The sequence below is a fragment of the Colias eurytheme genome, chromosome 25, assembly GCF_061535395.1.
Source record: "Colias eurytheme isolate Ceu_HAF_F1 chromosome 25, ilColEury1 Martin Lab GWU primary, whole genome shotgun sequence".
NCBI classification, from domain to species: domain Eukaryota; kingdom Metazoa; phylum Arthropoda; class Insecta; order Lepidoptera; family Pieridae; genus Colias; species Colias eurytheme.
In genome coordinates, this window is record NC_143004.1 from 6,596,508 (window position 1) to 6,615,753 (window position 19,246).

Consider the following 19,246-nt stretch of genomic DNA (forward strand, 5'->3'; position numbering starts at 1 on the left):
CGCCGTATTCAGTGAAATCACTCTAATTGGGGTTATTTAAAATTCTTCGCGATATTTAGACTGTGGAATGTAAATTGGCCGGTATTCTTGCGTTGTTTATTATGATTTGTCCTTATTCTGCTTTTAGATTAGATAAACACAGTAGACACGTCCTATCTTCTGTGAAAATCAGGGATAGCGTTATTGGAATCGTAGATAATAAGTAGGATTTTATCAATCTTTTGATACAGGCTGTTGTGTTTAACTCTTTATTATAATGAATCTAGTGACTACATTTGTATCAAGTATATCAAAGTACCCACATTATAATTAATATGACATACAACACAGACTTTAATAAATTACATTTAGGTGTATTACATCGTTAACAACATCATTACATTGACAATTATTATTATAAAGAGGAAGTCGATTCGATTGTTGAGAAAATGTATGTTATTTATAAAAGTAACCCAAAGGTGATTGACTGACTGACTGACTGAGCATAAACAACTGGACGGATCAGACTGAAATATGGCATTCAGGTAAGGACGCAGGCATCCGCTAAGAAAGGATTTTGATAAATTATACCCCAAAGTGGATAAAATAGGGGAAGCAATTTTGTACCACGAAAATTTACCTTTTCCATGCAGGCGAAGCTGCGGGCAACAACTACTTTGTTTAATAAAGTTGTATAATTTATACAGTGAATATATATGTTTAATATATTTACGACACATTATCATATATTTCATTCACATGTTTAACGATATGCTAAGTATTACCAAATAAAAATTACCATATTTAATATTGTCTAACTGTAAACACATTAGCATTGGAAATTTATTCATTCATAAGACTGCAAAATAAACACGCAAGTGTGAAATTTATCGTAAACACGTGTATTATATAACACAACATGTTTGTAATATAATTTAGTTTATTTTATTTCATGAGCATATTTTGAGGTTATGATTGAAATGACAATAATATGTGTGTCACACTCGCACTTGCTGAATTTCACATCCTCAGATGAGACGAGATGATATAATAATTCGCGCGTTTTCAGTAAGTTGTATTCATGAAATTCGTACAATATGTAGCCTTTTATAATCAAAGAATGTAGCGTTTTCTTTTTTTTACATTAATAGCTCCGTGGGTTTTCAACCGATTGATTTCAAACATATCCGATACTTTTGAAGATGTTCACGCGTGGGTTTAAAATTATTTTCGTATTTTGTTATGCAACGTTTTTCTTAGAGACAAGTTGTTTATTTTTTCAACTTCTTTTTATGAAAGTATTCCAATACATTTAATCAAAATAAACAGACGGCGAATCTGGAATGAATGTTTTGCTAACACACACAGCTAACATCTCTATAGTTAAACATACTTTTCATGTAAAAATAGTTTAAAATAGTATTGTTTAGCTTGTGTAATGGTTACGTCATGAGCGTTTCTCCCACGCGTACTATTGTTCGCGACTGTAGGGTTTTTGTTCATTATGATTGAACGTTGATTAGTTCGTATAATTGTTTCTAGAAATGAGTACAATTATGATTTTTATCAGCTGCGTCGGTTTACGAAATGCTCATCTGAAAGTATTTCGACTCGTAAATACTCGCGGCTTCGGTTAGTTTGTAAACTTATATGTTTTAAAGAATAGAAATTAGTTCATGTGCTCCCTCTTAATCGCCTAAATCGTTTTAATTTACGCTCCTATGAATGTTCCAGTCAACCTAAGATTACTGAACGAATAAAGTAGCAGTTTTTCATAAAAATACTAAACATGATACATATTCAACATTTTATATAAGGCGTTTATACATGAACTTGTTAACTGCTGTAACCTAAATTTATGTTTGACTAGATTTCCGCCCGCGGCTTCGCCTGCGTTTTCAAAGGAAAACCCGCATAGTTCCCGTTCCCGGGGGATTTCAGGGATAAAACCTATCTTATGTGTTAATCCAAGTTACACTCTATATGTGTGCTAAATTTCATTATAATCGGTTCAGTAGTATTTGCGTGAAAGAGTAACAAACACACACACACACACACATCCTCACAAACTTTCGCATAGGTAATTTATAATAAAAGTGGGATATGAAGTATGAACTAAGAATATAAAAGTATTCATTCATGGAAATGTATTCAGATTGATTGATATGTTTCCCAATTCCCAATTAATCACATAACATTATGAGACAAAGGTTTTAATCCGGGTTTCAAATATGACCTATTAAATCGTCTCAGGTAAAGTATAAAATTTAAATTTTCATTTCGTGAATCTATAGACAATCTTTCACTGTTAGTTTATTCGTAACTAACATATTTAATAAAATTTAACTCAACAACGATCTATAAAACGCGCCGTGCAAGAACCTCCTTAAAAGCGCATCGCGTGAAAATTACGAAAAAAAGCCACAACAATCCAAAGAATTATCACATAACGATTTTCCTACGATCCGGCACGCGGCACCGTTTCCACGTTACGCAATATAACAATGGATACGTGAAAGTTTGTTGACATTTTTCCTTCATGCACATATTATAATTATGTGGATTATACGCGGCTGACCTTTGTTTAACGACAGCTATTTTCCTGGAGAATTCATGTTTTTGCGATGTATTTTGAAACGGTCTAACTGTGAAGACTATTAAGTGTATAATTAGTTTAACGCTTTTGAAGTAACGTATCCCGGCCGGTTGGCTTGGTTGGTAACTTGGTAGCGGCCCTGCCTTGCAAGCCAGAGGTCGTGGGTTCGATTCCCACCCGGGGCAAATATTTGTGTGATGAATATAGATGTTTGCTCTATGTCCGGGTGTTAATTATCTTTATAAGTATTTATTTAAAATTATATATTATATATGCATGTTTATCAGCCATCTGGTTTCCATAACGTTTCCATTCCATAGCATGGGATCAGATTGTGCCGTGTGTTTATTTATTATTATAATTATAATGCTGAAGAGTTTGTTTGAACGCGCTAATGTCAGGAACTTCTGGTCCGATTTGAATAATTCTTTCAGTGTTATATACTCCATTTGTTGAGGAAGGTTACATATTGTAAATCATCACTTTAAGACCAATAGGAGCGGAGCAACGCGGGGATAACCGCGGGGCACAACTAGTTCATTTATGAAATAATAAAATTAAACCTGTTATATTATAATGGCTTATATTATATGTTCGTGTAATATCAATCCTTTTCGGAAGGTTTACATACTTAATTGAAGATTCCAACGCCATTAGAGAATTTTAATGCGTTATTGCACACAAGTCTACCTGTAATTATACCATAGAGATATACGGCTGGATGTAATGTTATTACGCCTAATAATTATTTCTAATGAATGCTGGTTAATTAAATCGTATGTTTATAATAAATTTCAAATCTCCTTTCCTCTGCTATGGATCTTACATATTCTTTATATTGTCAAATTCTTTTATGTAAACCGGCGTAGAGGCCGGCATTCTTTCATTGTTCTTAGTGCGTTCGAAAAGATTCTATGCAATGTTCTAAATTCTAATACTGAACAACACTTTTTTATTGCCTTGACCATGATCTCGTCTGATGGTAAGCTGAGATGTGGCCTAAGCCTAGAAGGCCCTAGGCCCCTATAGAAGGTACCCGTTCACTCTTTTCTTGAAGACCTCCATGTTGTATTCGTCGGGGCACACTGAAGACATTCGTTTTCAGTTAAAGATCACGAAATAATGCTCTTGCTCTAGCTCTAGCTCTATGTTCGTTTGATGTTAATCATTAAGCTCTACACATCTAAAAGCATTAAGCGCATCACACACGGTGAAGATATTATAATATTTTATGTTAAGATTCTCGTTCTTCGGGTCATTTGTAACAGGATGGCGGTTCTACAGGGGTCTTAGTACGTAATGACAAAAAGAAAAATGATGGTCAGAACGCTGATACCGGATACCTTAAGATACTGTAATATTTTATATTAGAGAATCTTAACATAAAATATTATAGTATCTTCACCGTGTGTGACGCGCTTTACACTACTGTGCTGAAAAACTTAAAAATGTATCGAAGTAAAGTTGACTTACATTTTTACGTATATTCTTCAATTTATTGCATTTCACGGAAGAATGTTGTGTCAATTTGACATTAGCTTGTTCCGGATTTTGCTATTTATATCGATTATTGCTAATACATTTATTTCCGTGTAAGAAGCGTGCGTCGATCGGAATTTCCAAATTGAATAGTTCGAGTCTATCAGGCGTAACAAGTATGTACTAATTAATAACTTAACAATAAACTTGTTTTATAGATCACTTATACACTAACATACATTACATAAAATATGTTTGAAGTTAAAGTACCACTTCTTTGATGTAAATGTAAGGTCACGGAAGAATTCTACCTATACCCGTGGCCCCGTCGTTGATGCGGCTTGACGGAACACAGTGGGGTTTTGGTCGGTAGGAATCCGACATAACCCACGGCCCTTTCCCCGGAGGCCGTGGGTATCTATGCAAGATTTCCCCACTTAAAAAAAAGGGGTAAATAAATAAGATAATATTGGTAGAGGTTATTACTTATTACCGTAGAATTTATATGTATGATATGGCAGATGTCACCTTTGGACTATTGATTCTTGGGCATGAATGCCTGTTTACAGCTATGATGAAGTCGAAAATCACTACATAGTATAAAACAAAGTCGCTTTTTCTGTGCCTATTTCCCTATGTATGCTTAAATCTTTAAAACTACGGAACGGATTTTGATGCGGTTACTTAAAATAGACAGAGTGAAGGTTTTAGTATATAATTTATTAGGTTTTAGAAAAAGCGGGTGAAGCCGTGGGCGGAAAGCTAGCATACAGATAATTTGAAAAACAAATCTAATTTTTGTTTCGAATCACCAATTTTTCAAGCCTTACCTTACAAGTCAATAATTAAACCAGCTACAGGAATTTCCGATTCCCGCGCCTAATAGCTGTGTAGGATTCCTTAAGAGCATAATACTGTATCGCTTCCTTGCTTCAATAAATTGGCCTATACATTGATGGACGGTACCATTACACTAATGTGGTGTATCGTCTAAACTGTAAAGACCATGTATCCTGATGTCTGCTGCATTTGTTTTGTACCGTGGAAAAGGATTGATAAGTAGATGGGCTTACAAGTTGCAACGTAAGATATATGTTTATTGATGACGTAGGTACCTACTTATACGTAACAGTAAGCTTGTGATTTGAAGTTGATGGTCCTGGATTTATCCGTTTTATTAATTTAAATGTTGCCGTCATAAATTGTGAAATGATTTTTTTCAAACTCAAACATTTATTTATTCAATTAGGCTTCTTCTAGAAGCACTTTTGAAACGTCATTAATTATTAAATAATTAATGACACTTATTTAAGCAAAAAAATTGTAATGGGCTGATGTAGAGTTCTTACAGACGAATGGCAAGATGTGAACGGCAGAGGCTACTTCAGCTGTCAACACCTATCGACGGCAGTCGTCAGCAGAAGCATCAGCCCATTCCAATTTTTTTGTTTAAATAAGTGTCAATGAAGTCAAATCAATCACCTGATAATTGTATACTATTTCAACTGCATAACAATTTTCGCAGATCCTATTAAAACTTAATAATAGTTGCTAGCTGGTAGTCTTCAGAACCCAAAATGTATTTTCTTTTGCTTATATATTCAACAGCCCAACATATATACAATCATGCAAACAAAGGTTACACATATGAGTCCCTTAAATTACTAAAATCAATTTATTACCTCATACGCTCATACATACACTACGAAGAAACATTAATTCTATTAAATCAACCATATCTATGAACTCAAAGGTCAGGTCAATACCACTGGCTTGAATAATTTTCACCGCTAATTTCAATCAAGGTTCGGATTAGTTTCGCATATTATATTACTAAATATATTTAATGCACGATCAACATCACGTCAGGGTCACTTGAATCTTATTGTCTGTTTATAGAGGACATAAATTGATTGTAATACGATTAGTGTTGTTTAAACAATAGATTATGCTAATCTCTGCCGCTTTATTCTTTATTTTAAAATACAAGTAATACCCCATAGGCATTACAATGACTTGGTTTCACTCGCGAGCAAAGCATAAGCAAGTAGGTATTTGTATAGCTTATATATGTGTTATTTCGGTACATAATATTATAATCTACATCACTACCAAGTATTATCAAAATTCGTACTGTGGTTTTCGCGATTTGATCCAGTTTAATTAAAGACGATCCTTCGTTATATGCATGCCTTAAGGCTTAAACTATAATAGGAGTCGTGACGTCACACATCGCAAATTTTGGAGTGGTAGTGTAGCTGTTGACAGAGAGGCAGATGTTTACAAACATGGTATAGTCATAGTACTCATAGTATAGTGGCAGTGGTAGATGAAAACACTAAAAGATGCGACAATATTGACACAAGAGCATCCGTTACTACAGCATACATATAGTAGCCGGTTTAAAACTAAAGAGACAAGATTTATAAATAAGGAAAAGGTTGAAGGAAGAGGAAAGGCGCAGTGGACACGTAATCATCAGATATTCTGTGTGATAACGTTTAGGGAAATATTTTGTTTGCAAATAAGTTACCTACTAATAATCCATACTAATATTATAAATGCGAAAGTAACTCTGTCTGTCTGTCTGTTACTCAATCACGCCTGAACTACTGAACCATAGTACTGAACCAATTTGCATGAAATTTGGTATAGATATATTTTGATACCCGAGAAAGGACATAGGATAGGTTTTATCCCGGAAATCCTACGGGAACGGGTTTTTCTCTGAAAACGCGGGCGAAGCCGCGGGCGGAAAGCTAGTCTACTATAAATAAAGAAATTAAAAATAGTATATTAACTACCTTTGTTTTTGACTTCACGTATTTTTATTTCTTTCTTGAGTATGAACTGTGTATTATAAGAAAAGTTTACAGATCTCGGCAGAAATATGGCATACAAAGTTCCGTTGTATATAAAGAACAACAAACGTATCAAACTGAAGATGTTTTGCAAATATGGATCAACATGAACGAAAGATTTGAACATTAACCAGACTTACTGCTTGTTTATATACTTAAAATATAGATATAAATAGCGTAAAACTTGAGAAATATCTACTTAATTTTTTTAACGTTTTATATAGCAACTTCTTGAGGAAAGAAAATACGATATAGCACTATTTTCGTGTTTTCTCTCCATAGGCAGTGAGGAGAGAAAAAACTCTGTTGGGGCAGCTATCTAATATTCTATATTTATCATTTGTTCATTTTATCTCCATTTTAAATCATCAATTACATTATCAAGTTTGTCATGTTACTCTTGTAAGTACAAATAACAATCGGCTACTACCTTCAGTAAGAATTTGGGGTCACCGGCGTTTCCTTACTGTTGTATGGTCTATAGTAAATTTTCCCACATTATAATTGTATTAAAATCCTTGGTTTTTACTCAATAATGATATTAATCTTAAGGCTGTTGTGTGAGTGTTTTGTCATTGACTATTCTTCGTATGTTTGTGTTAGAAAATATATTGCATAGAATGTTATTGTTAGTGCAATTTTATTTCGTATTGCAAGTATAAAATTGTGATAAAGTTTCTTAATAATATTTATTTTTCTGCTATTTTCAAGGTTGTAGAGCAAATTCTGGGTTAGTGACTTTTCTGCTGGAATCTTCTTATAGGCATAACTACATCATGTCATTTCTGTAAATGAAGCAATAATAACGATACACTTGGAATCTATTTGGTAGGTAGATGATATGATGAATACAAATCTTATACATACAACGAACATAATAACACATATTTTCGAATCTTAAATATAAAAATATACCGGCCGAATTGAGATCCTCCTCTTTTTTTGAAGTCCATTGAAAATAAAAGCATTATAAAATCATTATTGTGAAATCCTTGTCAGTTCTTTAGAAGAACCACCGCCTATTCCAAAAAAACATTTAGCACAATAATTATACGATTGATATACGTATAATAAATTAATATCAACAGCTGTACTTAGCAAACAAACATAGCATTGAAATACAAGTTATATAACATGTGCTATTACTGTATATTTAGCTTTGGTACGCAGCGGTTTACAGCCCTTGAGGGTTATGGCATGTTAGAGTCTAAACTCGACGTGGAGTGCTCGTGTCGACCTAAGGGAATTACTGGATATGTTATAAGCGAAGAGCGGAAACTATAAGAACTATAATTAATACAACGGACAAAAAATATATAGTAATCTGTGGAAGGATGGTCTTTGTAACCTAGGTTTAACTGAATATAGATTAGGTAGTAAGTATTTAATTATCTATGCTATAGTTTTATTAAATAAATGTGTAACTAACAGAGATAAAATAAACAATTAATGCAAATTGTATGATTCCAATGAAAATAAACTGTCCATTTATAGCTGAGTACGAGAAACGCATACGTATGCGACCATAAAACCTAATTATTTCTTGATTTTTAATAGTTTTATACAGTCATTTTCGTCTTATTAGACTCAGTATTATATCTCTACAAATTGAAAAAAGCCAGTCAAAAGCATATTTTAACCTGAAACACTTTTGTACAATCATACAAAGAAAACCCTACCAAATTAAATTGTTGTCTTTCCGCTAACCGCTCATAGCACACTCCATACAATAATATCTGGCCTCTACCACCCATATTCGTCAGCGATGACATCCGCTGCATAGCATACAACCTGCCGCTATAAATTGAATTCCCTTTTTGTACCTTTATTAATGTATTCATACTTGTTCGTGAGATTTTTACTGGAAGTGCAAATTTGTTATTTCCTCCGCTTATTATTATTAGATTTCTCTGCATCTACTTAGATGAGCCGGTTTTTAATTATTGTTTTATGCATATTTTTAATATAAATAAATGCGGATGATTTGTGTATGCATATGTTGTAATCGTAGAGTTTCTTGTTATGCTTCTTTGCAGTTTAACCTGTAGAAGTTATCGCCTTTATGTAGGTATGTTGCAATTATATATATTGTTTATTACGTTTATAGTTTGTTAATACTCTTGTTTATTATCTCAACCCTCATACCAGGCCTTTTTTCATACAGTAGGATCAAATATGACGATGATGACAATACGCCAATTTAAGAAGTTAAAAAAAATGCATGCGCCGTTCACGTCCATGGCTTCTCTCTTGATAAATCACTTCACAAATTATTTATAATTAGAGGAAAGTCAAACTTATGAGATTATCTTAAATTCAAGAAGTAGGTATTCAGGACACTGTTTGCGGAAAATATGACTCTACATTTTAACATATTATAAGGGTAATTTCTACAAAATATGCTGAATTTATCCATCTAAGTACTACATATACTTAATACCGTATTAAAGATCTCCAAAATAATTATACCATTATCAATAGATCTAGAATGTAATAACATTACCCAATATATATTACGTCCAACCAGAACGTGGAAAATGTATTAATTAACTAATTATTTCTAATTCTTAACAGTTATATTGCAAATTTTGTCTCGTTAAAGTATGTCCATGCAATTATGTTATAATATATTTCATAACACGGTATTTTGAATCCCACGCTCCATTGTTTGATAGGTTTGATTCTAGTTTTGACAATATGTTCAAGGTCGTTTGGACGAATGAACTCTTTATGTGATTCTATTATAATAAGATTACTCATTTAATAATTATACATGAATACATTAAAGTTAACTAGCAGACCCGAAGATATTGTTCTGCCAGGACGTGCTTATTATTATTATCCCCTTTAAGGAGGGGTGCCCTTCCGCATGTGGCTACCAGGGTGAACCTTCTCTTTGCCCCGCGTTCGCGTTATGATGTAGCAGCCCTTCTGGCTAACATCGAGATACACCACAAAAAAAGTCCTTAATATTTAAACGTTTCAGGACCTAAGGTGTAAAGAATAAAAGAAAAATTAATTTATTCGATCAAGCTGCTTCGAAGGTTTGGTTACAAATACAGTGACGGAAATTTTTTATTTATTCATACAATAAAATCAACCAAAAAAGTATTAAGGAAGGAGGAATTACAAAGAATACAATGATAATTATATTTTGAAGGAAATAGTTCGTTTTCCTTTGTTTCTTTTAATACAACTGCACCTATATGCTATTGATGCTGGCTGTCAATATAATTTTACCGAAGCCCAATTGTTTTATCGTGGGTATCGATAGCATAGATACCTACGATAGATATACATATAGATATATATATAGATAGATCGATCGATGAAATCTCAATTTTGAATCTCTATTTGTAACTAGCTGCGTCCCGCGATTTTACTCGCATTGGTCTGCTCCTATCGGTCTTAGTGTGGTGATGTATAGATAGCCTTCCTCGATAAATGGGCTATATAACACTGAAAGAATTTTTCAAGTAGTTCCTATAAGATTAGCGAAATTAAACAAATAAACTTTTCAGCTTTATAATATTTAGTATAGTATAGATAATAAAATAAATCCAGATTACCCAAATTTTAATCTGATCTTCTAAAAAAATACATTCATGTAAGTGGGGTTTTGACTTTTGGGGCGTTATTCGACGTGCAAAATATATATTAATTTATACATAGAGATGTCTAAGATAAGGCATAACATAAGGAAATATACACAAATGACATACACTTATATACATACATACATAGCACACACACATACAGTATTGAATACGATTTTGTAGAACCTGTATGTGGCTCAGATTTTGTCATTGAAATATGTATTAGTTTTTTTATATATAAATATTATATAGAGCGTTTTTGTTACAATAATGGGTTTCTAGTTTGATTCCATAGTAATTGGGATAGTAATGGTTGAGTAGGTACAGTAAATACAAAAGTGTTTTTTAGATTCGCTTCTTTTTTGTTGCGAAATTGATAAAACCTTGTTAAAGCTAACTGAAGGCTTTTTTACAGTGTTATATAAGATGAATTTTTTGCTCAGCTTTATCAACATGAAGGCAATTAATTACTAATAAGTAAAGAAATAAATAGAGTGGGATAAAATAAAATATATCCTTTGACAGGCACAGATAAGGAAGCTTTCTATTGATAAAACATTTTGAAAATTGGTTCAGTAGATCTTGAGATACCCTACGAGTTACGATGTCCGCACACACAGACACAGATGCATAATCCCTCACAATTACTCTTCCCTTTCATATAATTATAAAAAATACAAATAAAAGTTTAAAGAACGGATATAACCTTACCGAAAAACATAAAAAAGTTAAAGTATTGAGTTACTAAAACCGTCATGTCATGACTGCACGTGCGTGTGTTTTTTTCGAACTTATATCAAGTTTTTTATTATAAATTAACATTATAATGGCTATAGACAAATCGGCTGATAAAATGGTTGATTGAATAGAACAACAGATTAAATTCTTTGTTCCATAGACTATAGAGTATGAGAATTTGTGTCACGTATTTATAGAGAATAAAAAAAAATTATAATAGACAATAGATTCTTTATTTAATCTATGCTCACGTGAAATAAAGTCGTTCACAATACTGTAGAAAAAACTAAAAATTATTCTTTACAATCCAATTTTCCTATAAGTACGCTGTCACAGATTAGAGAATAGTTACTTCGTAACAGATACATCACTCCCATACAAAAGCTAAAATACCTACGCTATATTTACCTACAAAATGCGCCGCAACTCGGCTGCAGTAAGAAATGTACTCTACGAACACGCACCGAGAAGCGAGTTTCCCGCGCACGCCGCGTGATTGCGTCATCAAACGAAAACTTTAGGGTTGTACCGAGCGCGTAAATTAAACACAGAGTTGCTGAAACACTTAATTTTTTATTGTTAATTAGGTATATTTGTTACATTATACAATAAAAAAATGAAATCTTATTGATAGAAGTTGTTTCCTTCGGTTTCACCCGCGTGGACCCGCTATACAATGTGGTTCCTGTTTAGGCAATTGAAAAAAAGACAATTCCTTGTTATTCACTCTTGAACTCCGACACCCGTCCACATCGCAATAACCGGGCATCTTGGTAGCGAGCGCGGGAAACGTGACGCGGGTGCGCAGTCTCGCGTGTGCCAACCAACTGCCGCTTGGGTCGGTACCGACCTACTGTGCGGTAGGCACTTATAGCGCGACCTTGAGCGAGTGACGGAGGCCTGACGCTGTACAATAATTGTTCATTATCGATTATTCATTAGAAAAATGCACCCATTTTAAAAATAGAAAAACAATTTTTTAAAATTTTCACAGCTATAGGTATAATTTTTATTTTTTTCATTATTATTGCATATTTATCTTATATATAAAATTCTCGTGTCACAATGTTAGTCTGCATACTCCTCCGAAACGGGTGGACCGATTCTCATGAAATTTTCTGTGCATATCGGGTAAGTCTGAGAATCGGCCAACATCTATTTTTCATATGTACCACGGGCGAAGCCGGGGCGGACCGCTAGTATTTTATAAAAATATGGAATTTGATACATGTATTTCCAAACAATTACGATTGCTTTTATATGCACGTAAAGGAAACGAAAACTTAATTGCAAAATAATTAAAACCCTACGAATAATTAGATTAATAGTCAAATTATCCCATTAGTGGCACGTAGTTTTTAGAAAACGCACTTTCCGGTGTTTATATGGAATGTTCTAGAAACTATTTATTAACTTATACGAATCATTCTTAGGAATTCTCTTGATAGTGATGATTACGCTAAAGCATTTATGAAAATCCTTGATTAAACAGTCTGAATAGGTTGTGTATTTCGAAGCCCTCGGTATTTTATATGAAACTAGCGGTCAGCCCCGGCTTCGCCCGTGGTACATGTTTACGTTTTTTCTACATAAGAACCATCCTCGTACTTCAAGGAATATAATAAAAAAAGAATTATCGAAATCGGTTCAGCCGTTCTCGAGTTATGCGCTTACCAACACATTTTGCGATTCATTTTTATATATAAGATATATTATTTTAATTTGTTGTTCGCGGTTGTGTTCTAATATGTCAACCATTGAAAGCTTTTTTTCAAGCGATAGTTCAAAACAAAATTTCGCTATCGGCAGTTTATTTTTATTACTGGGTAAATTAATTCTATTAAAATCACATCGCTCTTGCAAGAGCGAAGCGGAATTGTTGTTTTCATTATGAAAATTAAGTACGTACCTATAAGTTTTCCAACAGAATTAAAAAAATGGGCAATTTATATGTGGGCTCTATTTTTAGAATACACGTTATAATATAGGAGATGTTCAATAAGATTGATATATCTTCTTTTTCTTATTGAGAAAAATGCGAGTCACCTGCAAAAAATAAATAAAAAAACACCACCAATAATAGTAATTTCAACGTCTCGATGCAGAAGAAAGAACCTAAGACCCCTGATTATAGGATAATTTCGAACATATTAAAAGACGTTCAGTACACTTAAATAAGCAAGCCCACTCAATGTCATAGATAAGCAATTACTTCGCTATCATTAGCGATGTTTGTAATGGGCCCTCTTCACAATGGGCAGTGTTGGGCGAGTAGAGGCAATCACGATAGTGTTTGAGAGTCTAAATATCTATGATCAACACGTAGATGATTATTCATAATCGCCGTAATGGCGGCAAACATCGACTATCATTTGTTGTCCAACGCCGCCCATTGTGAAGAGGGCCCATAAAATTCTGTTCTATACAGCCTACCTGTGACATTGAGGGCTCAGTATTGCCATGTACTCGTATTATTATACTGTCTTTCATGTGTCAAAACAGGTTTGTTACACGCTGATAAAAAACGGTATAATGAGAGATCGAAGCGGTTTTTTTGAAGTAGGTACCTTTAGTTTGGATTGGCGATAGAGTTGGTTTAATATTTAATTGGATGTGACTGATATAAGTGGAATTGATTGAAAATAAAATGACTATAACAGTTAACTTGGGGATTTATAATATTACAATAAAATGTTTTGGATTTATAGGTCTCCTAGCTCTTAATACTCTACATATTTCGCAAATAAAGAAAGATGTTCTTTCTCAGGGTCTAAAGATTGTCTGTGCCAAATTTCATCAAAATCGGTCCAGTCCTTTCCTCTTTATAATCTTATATATAAAATTCTCGTGTCACAATGTTAGTCTGCATACTCCTCCGAAACGGGTGGACCGATTCTCATGAAATTTTCTGTGCATATCGGGTAAGTCTGAGAATCGGCCAACATCTATTTTTCATATGTACCACGGGCGAAGCCGGGGCGGACCGCTAGTATTAGTATATTATCGTCGTCGTCGTTGGCCTATACGTCTATTACAGACGGTTTATGGTGTTATGCCTGAGCAATGCTTTTGGTGTCCAAGCAATCCAATGCGAGATCGACATACTTTTCCGCAGGTTGGACAGTATTAGTATATTATATAGATTTGGATATTTTGCTGACAAGCTTAATAAGTTTGAGTTGTTTATGAATAAACTTATTGCTAATTAAAAATAGCAGATATTTCGCCAGTTGTTCTTTAAAAAATATTTTAATCAACGAATATAATATTCCAACTTTTTCCTTCTAAACTATGAATGAAGTCTTGTTATATCTAAGTACATAGTTCAAGTTAAACAGACCAAATTTACAAGTGTACGTGACTCGGCATAGTTTTTGCTAGTTCGTGCGATGTAATTATAAGAAAGGCAATAACCCTTATTATATCAGGCTCAGTGTTAACGACATGAGATACTAGATTTAATCAATTTAAATGTGTTGTGGCTATTTTAAGTTTATAACAATTTCTGAGCTTATTATTTTTGTGTGTATTTATAACATAATTTGATGATTGATTGCTTAAAGAATTTGTTCTTTGATTTGACTTTTTATACTTTTTTCATTTATGAAATATGCTACGTAGTAATGTAGCTTCCAAAAACAATAATATTATTTCATAAAATTAGGTATAGACTTTCTTATTAGAAGAGTATTAACGAATTATTAACGCGTTAAATTATTTTGATAATGTTATTAGCAAATAGCAAACATTGGGTTTGTAAATTAAGCTGTAGAAATAAATGTATGTAGGTAATAGGTAATTGTAATATGTACTAACACTAGAATAAGATGTTACTAATATTATATGGGCTATGTGGCCTGAAATAAATGAATTTTATTTATTATTTATTTTAATTTTCATTGACTCTCATTAATTCTCATTTTATTTGATGCAGTATAACAATATGTATCTCTTATAATCAATTCCTATTAAATAGAAGCAAAGAAGGGCTTGCTAGTACATCCTTACAATAAAATATGCTCATAATTTTTCTCTGACACTAAAGCCAGTAATTAAAGCTTCCCCACAAGCCTATAGTTTATACATTAGTACTATCTCTTAATTAATTGGCTTTCAGTTAAGTGGCTAGTGCATAAAAATAAACCCATCCAATTATATCTTGAGAGGATTCTAATATCTCTATTTTACCCGTGAGAATATCCTATGAGCTTAGAAAATAGTATAGGTTATGCCCACATGATATTTTTAATCATTCATCAATGTATTACGCAATAAACAAATCACAAGAAAGTAAAATATACTTGTAAGTTGTACACATGGCTTCAGGAAAAATGAAAAAAAACCGTTTATATGTTATTAGTGTACTGTACTTAGCTATATTGATGTGATATTTATCTGTAGGTACTATGATTAATTAGATTCAACTTATTTTATGACATGTATTTTTGGAAATTATTTTACTTGATCTATGAATTGTGCTAATTAATGTAATTTTTAATAATTTTTTTCCCTCAACTATGCTGTGTGCATACAATTAATTGGTTGGCATTTCACCGCAACATGTAATTAAATTTGTGTATAACGAGGCAAAATTGTCAGCTGTGGTGTGCACCTTATTAAATAAATAAATAAATAAATATTGTTATCTAACGTCAATATATTTGAAGTGATAACATAACAAATAAGTTGTTTTGAGGCAAATAAAACAACAACACATAAATCGTACGTAGGTACTATAATTATTTGATCCTTTAATTTTCCCTTAATTTTCAATCCTTTTGAAAAGAAAAAGTTCTTCTTATCATATTAAAACTCTCTTCTTTTGTTCCAGGTGCATCTAGCATGGCTTGAAACGATGTTTCGCACGGCGTCAGTAGAGGGTTCAGGGCCGAGGACGCCGCCCGCCTACGCCCCGCACCCCCCTTACGTCCCGCCCCGCTTCTTCCCCCCGCGGATACGACCGCCGCCCCCGCAGTACTGCTTCGACGCAGCTCGCTTCGCGTGTGACGCCTCCAAACCTCGGTACCTGGACGTGGAACGGGAGAGGCTGGTCACCAGGTGGCTAGCTGAAGCCAACGAAGCGCTGGTCCGTCGCGATCGACCGCCTCGATACAAACCACGAAGTTCGGAAAGAAGATTAGAGTATCTGGACAGGAGACCGAACGCCCCAGAATGGGCTGATAACTTCTTACTCGGTAGACGGAACGATTCCGCGGAACCAGAGGAGGAAAGTGAATGTATGACGCTTAAGGATTTTGTTGATAAGTTTTCGTTGCCGCGTGTAGTGAAACTGGACGGTGAGGATAGGGCAGTGTTGTTGTATCGAGTGCTGGAGGCTCACCGGCGGGTGGAGGCCGTGCCGCTGTCGGGGAAGAAGGGCAAGCTGGTCGGGAAGCCGCTGTATATCCCTGATTCTTATGATGGTGAGTTGTTTTACTAGTTAGAACTGTTTTTGTTATTGCGGTGCCTGTTACTGGGTGTATTAGCTACTGGGAAATTGGCGAACGGTAGAGCTCAGAGGTAAAACGTTGACATAAGTAGATAATTGAACATTTATGTGTAAGTATGAAAGTTAGGATACTTACAGTATTAGTAGAAGAGTAGGTCTAAATAACCCGCCCTGACTTCACACGAATTGAATAGAATCAATCAAACACTAATACATAACCTCTGACCATCTGATAAAATCTGCCTCTCAAATATAAATCGAATTTCACACAGTCTTATCAGTTATGGGTTAGCAATTTACATAAGACATGAAATCTATGCCTAGGCATTGTGAAGTTACCTAACGTCCACAATAGATTATCTTCAATGCCCTAAATGCTTGGACGATTGGAAATTATTAACTCAAAACGACCATAAAATTGCACTCTATGTCATAAATCATAGGATATAATTTGCCTTGTAAATCATAGTTGTAACGATTATCTCAATTATTTGCAAACGTGGACCTTAGTGCGCAATGTTAAAATCCAATTTGGCATGGTGGGCTATATTGCAAATCACATACGATATGCGACCGTAACGCATTGTAATAAGAGTTATTTTATGTGAGTGATTTAGGATAATTATTTTTTGAATAGAGTAAATGTTTTCCTAGATATGCATTTTTGTTGATATTATGATAAGCATTACATCATGGTCACAGGTAACGACGAAGTGATTATGATGGATTTTTCTTTCATTGACAGGACAATAGGCTTTGGCCATCCAACAATGTCTCATTATGTCAATTTTGTAATGATTTTAAATAACTTCAAAATGATGAATATATTTTTTGTATATTTGCTAGTTATTAGTGATTATTTTACCAGAACGACAATAAGAAATTAAGTTCGATGATTCTTTCAAACTTATGACTTTTTGAAGTGAAACTTCTTTATCGGGGTTGGAAAAAAAATTGGTGTAACATTTTTTTACGCGCCATCTTCGATTCGACGTATTTCTGTAAAGTTGCATATAGTAAATTATTTTTTGAAAAATAAGGTCATAAAGAAGTTTCACTTCTTACGTGTGTACACTAGTACACGCACACATTTTTTAAATCATAATATTATTATTTAAACTCGCATTTAAGTAGATAAAATATAATCTATGTTTCGTTCCTAAAATATGATGTAAAATATCAAAACATTCAAATTGAATTATAGAAAAAAAAAAGCGAGTATGAGATAATCCAATATCTCTTAAAATCTTGAAAAATTGCCATAAAACCGGTATAATAAGAACTGTAGATAATCTTAAAGATAATTGATTTAATTATTTATGCATTATGATATAAATAAAACGAGATTTCAACGAGAAAACAAGTCGATAAGTTCAGGTGGAATTTTATAACCTAATTTATAGAATTGTAGCCATAAATTAATATTTAACTGGATTCGTTCAAGGTTATCAATTCAAATATCCTTTATCACCATAAAATCTTAATTTAGATTATGTTTAAAAGGCTTTTAATATATAGTATAGTTTATATTTTACACCTAAATGTAATTGCATCAAATTAAAACATTAATTGAATTAAAACCAAACGTAATAGCTTCCACGTTGAGGTTTTATAGCTAGACTAGCGACCCGCCCCGGCTTCGCACGGGTGCAATGCTGATACTAAATACACTACAGAAAAATTGTGAACGTTGTATAGGTATAAAAATATAGCGGCCCGCTCCGGCCTCCGGCATCGCACGGGTAGTATAAAATACATAGCCGGGCGGCCGTAAACGCTACGTCCTGCAATTTTTAAATCTGTAATATCTTCGAAAATATTCACTTAAATCATACGGTGTAAAGGGCCATATAGATCTATATTAAATGAACAATGTATCCATGGTATTTAATTGGTTAAGGATTAATGCTGTATTGGTTAAAATCGCTTCGAAAATTAGCCATTATTTGTCGTAAAAAGTAAATGACAAAAAAAAGTTATTGTGGGTTATCCATAAGAGATAGACATATACCATCGCGGACTTTTCTGTAGACCTTTTCAATGTGTATAATACTTAGTACATTATTTTGATAAAACGGGGTTCAGCCTGCGTTTGCAATGTAAGCGGAATAAATGTAATTTTTTACGACATCACATTAGAAACCTCAAAAATAACAGTACTTCTCCACTACTTAATGGATCTTATTATACATATAAACCTTCCTCTTGAATCACTCTATCTAATAAAAAAAACCGCATCAAAATCCGTTGCGTAGTTTCAAAGATTTAAGCGTACAAAGGGACATAGGGACATAGGGACAGGGAAAGCGACTTTGTTTTATACTATGTAGTGATTGTATAATAGCAAAATAGATTATCAGTAGTTATTATTTATTTATTTATTTAACACTTTATTGTGCAAAAAACAAAATATACATAAAGGTTACAAAAATAAGATTAAAAAGCACAAAGGGCGGCCTTATCACCATGCAGTGATCTCTGCCAGGCAACCACGGGGAGAAAGGCAAAGAAGCGCAAAATGTTGTAAGACAAATGAACATATTTTTAG

At 33.5% G+C, this 19,246-nt stretch overlaps 1 protein-coding gene across 1 annotated transcript in view; it reads left to right on the top strand.

Moving 5' to 3' along the window:
• Positions 1 to 19,246, top strand: part of LOC149897717 (uncharacterized) — an 87,234-nt gene that overhangs the window by 24,287 nt on the left and 43,701 nt on the right. Inside the window, exon 2 of the mRNA XM_090116152.1 lies at positions 16,081 to 16,672. Within this exon, the coding sequence (XP_089972278.1) occupies positions 16,105 to 16,672 (568 nt within the window). The 5' untranslated portion in view covers positions 16,081 to 16,104. The remainder of the gene's footprint in view (positions 1 to 16,080; positions 16,673 to 19,246) is intronic.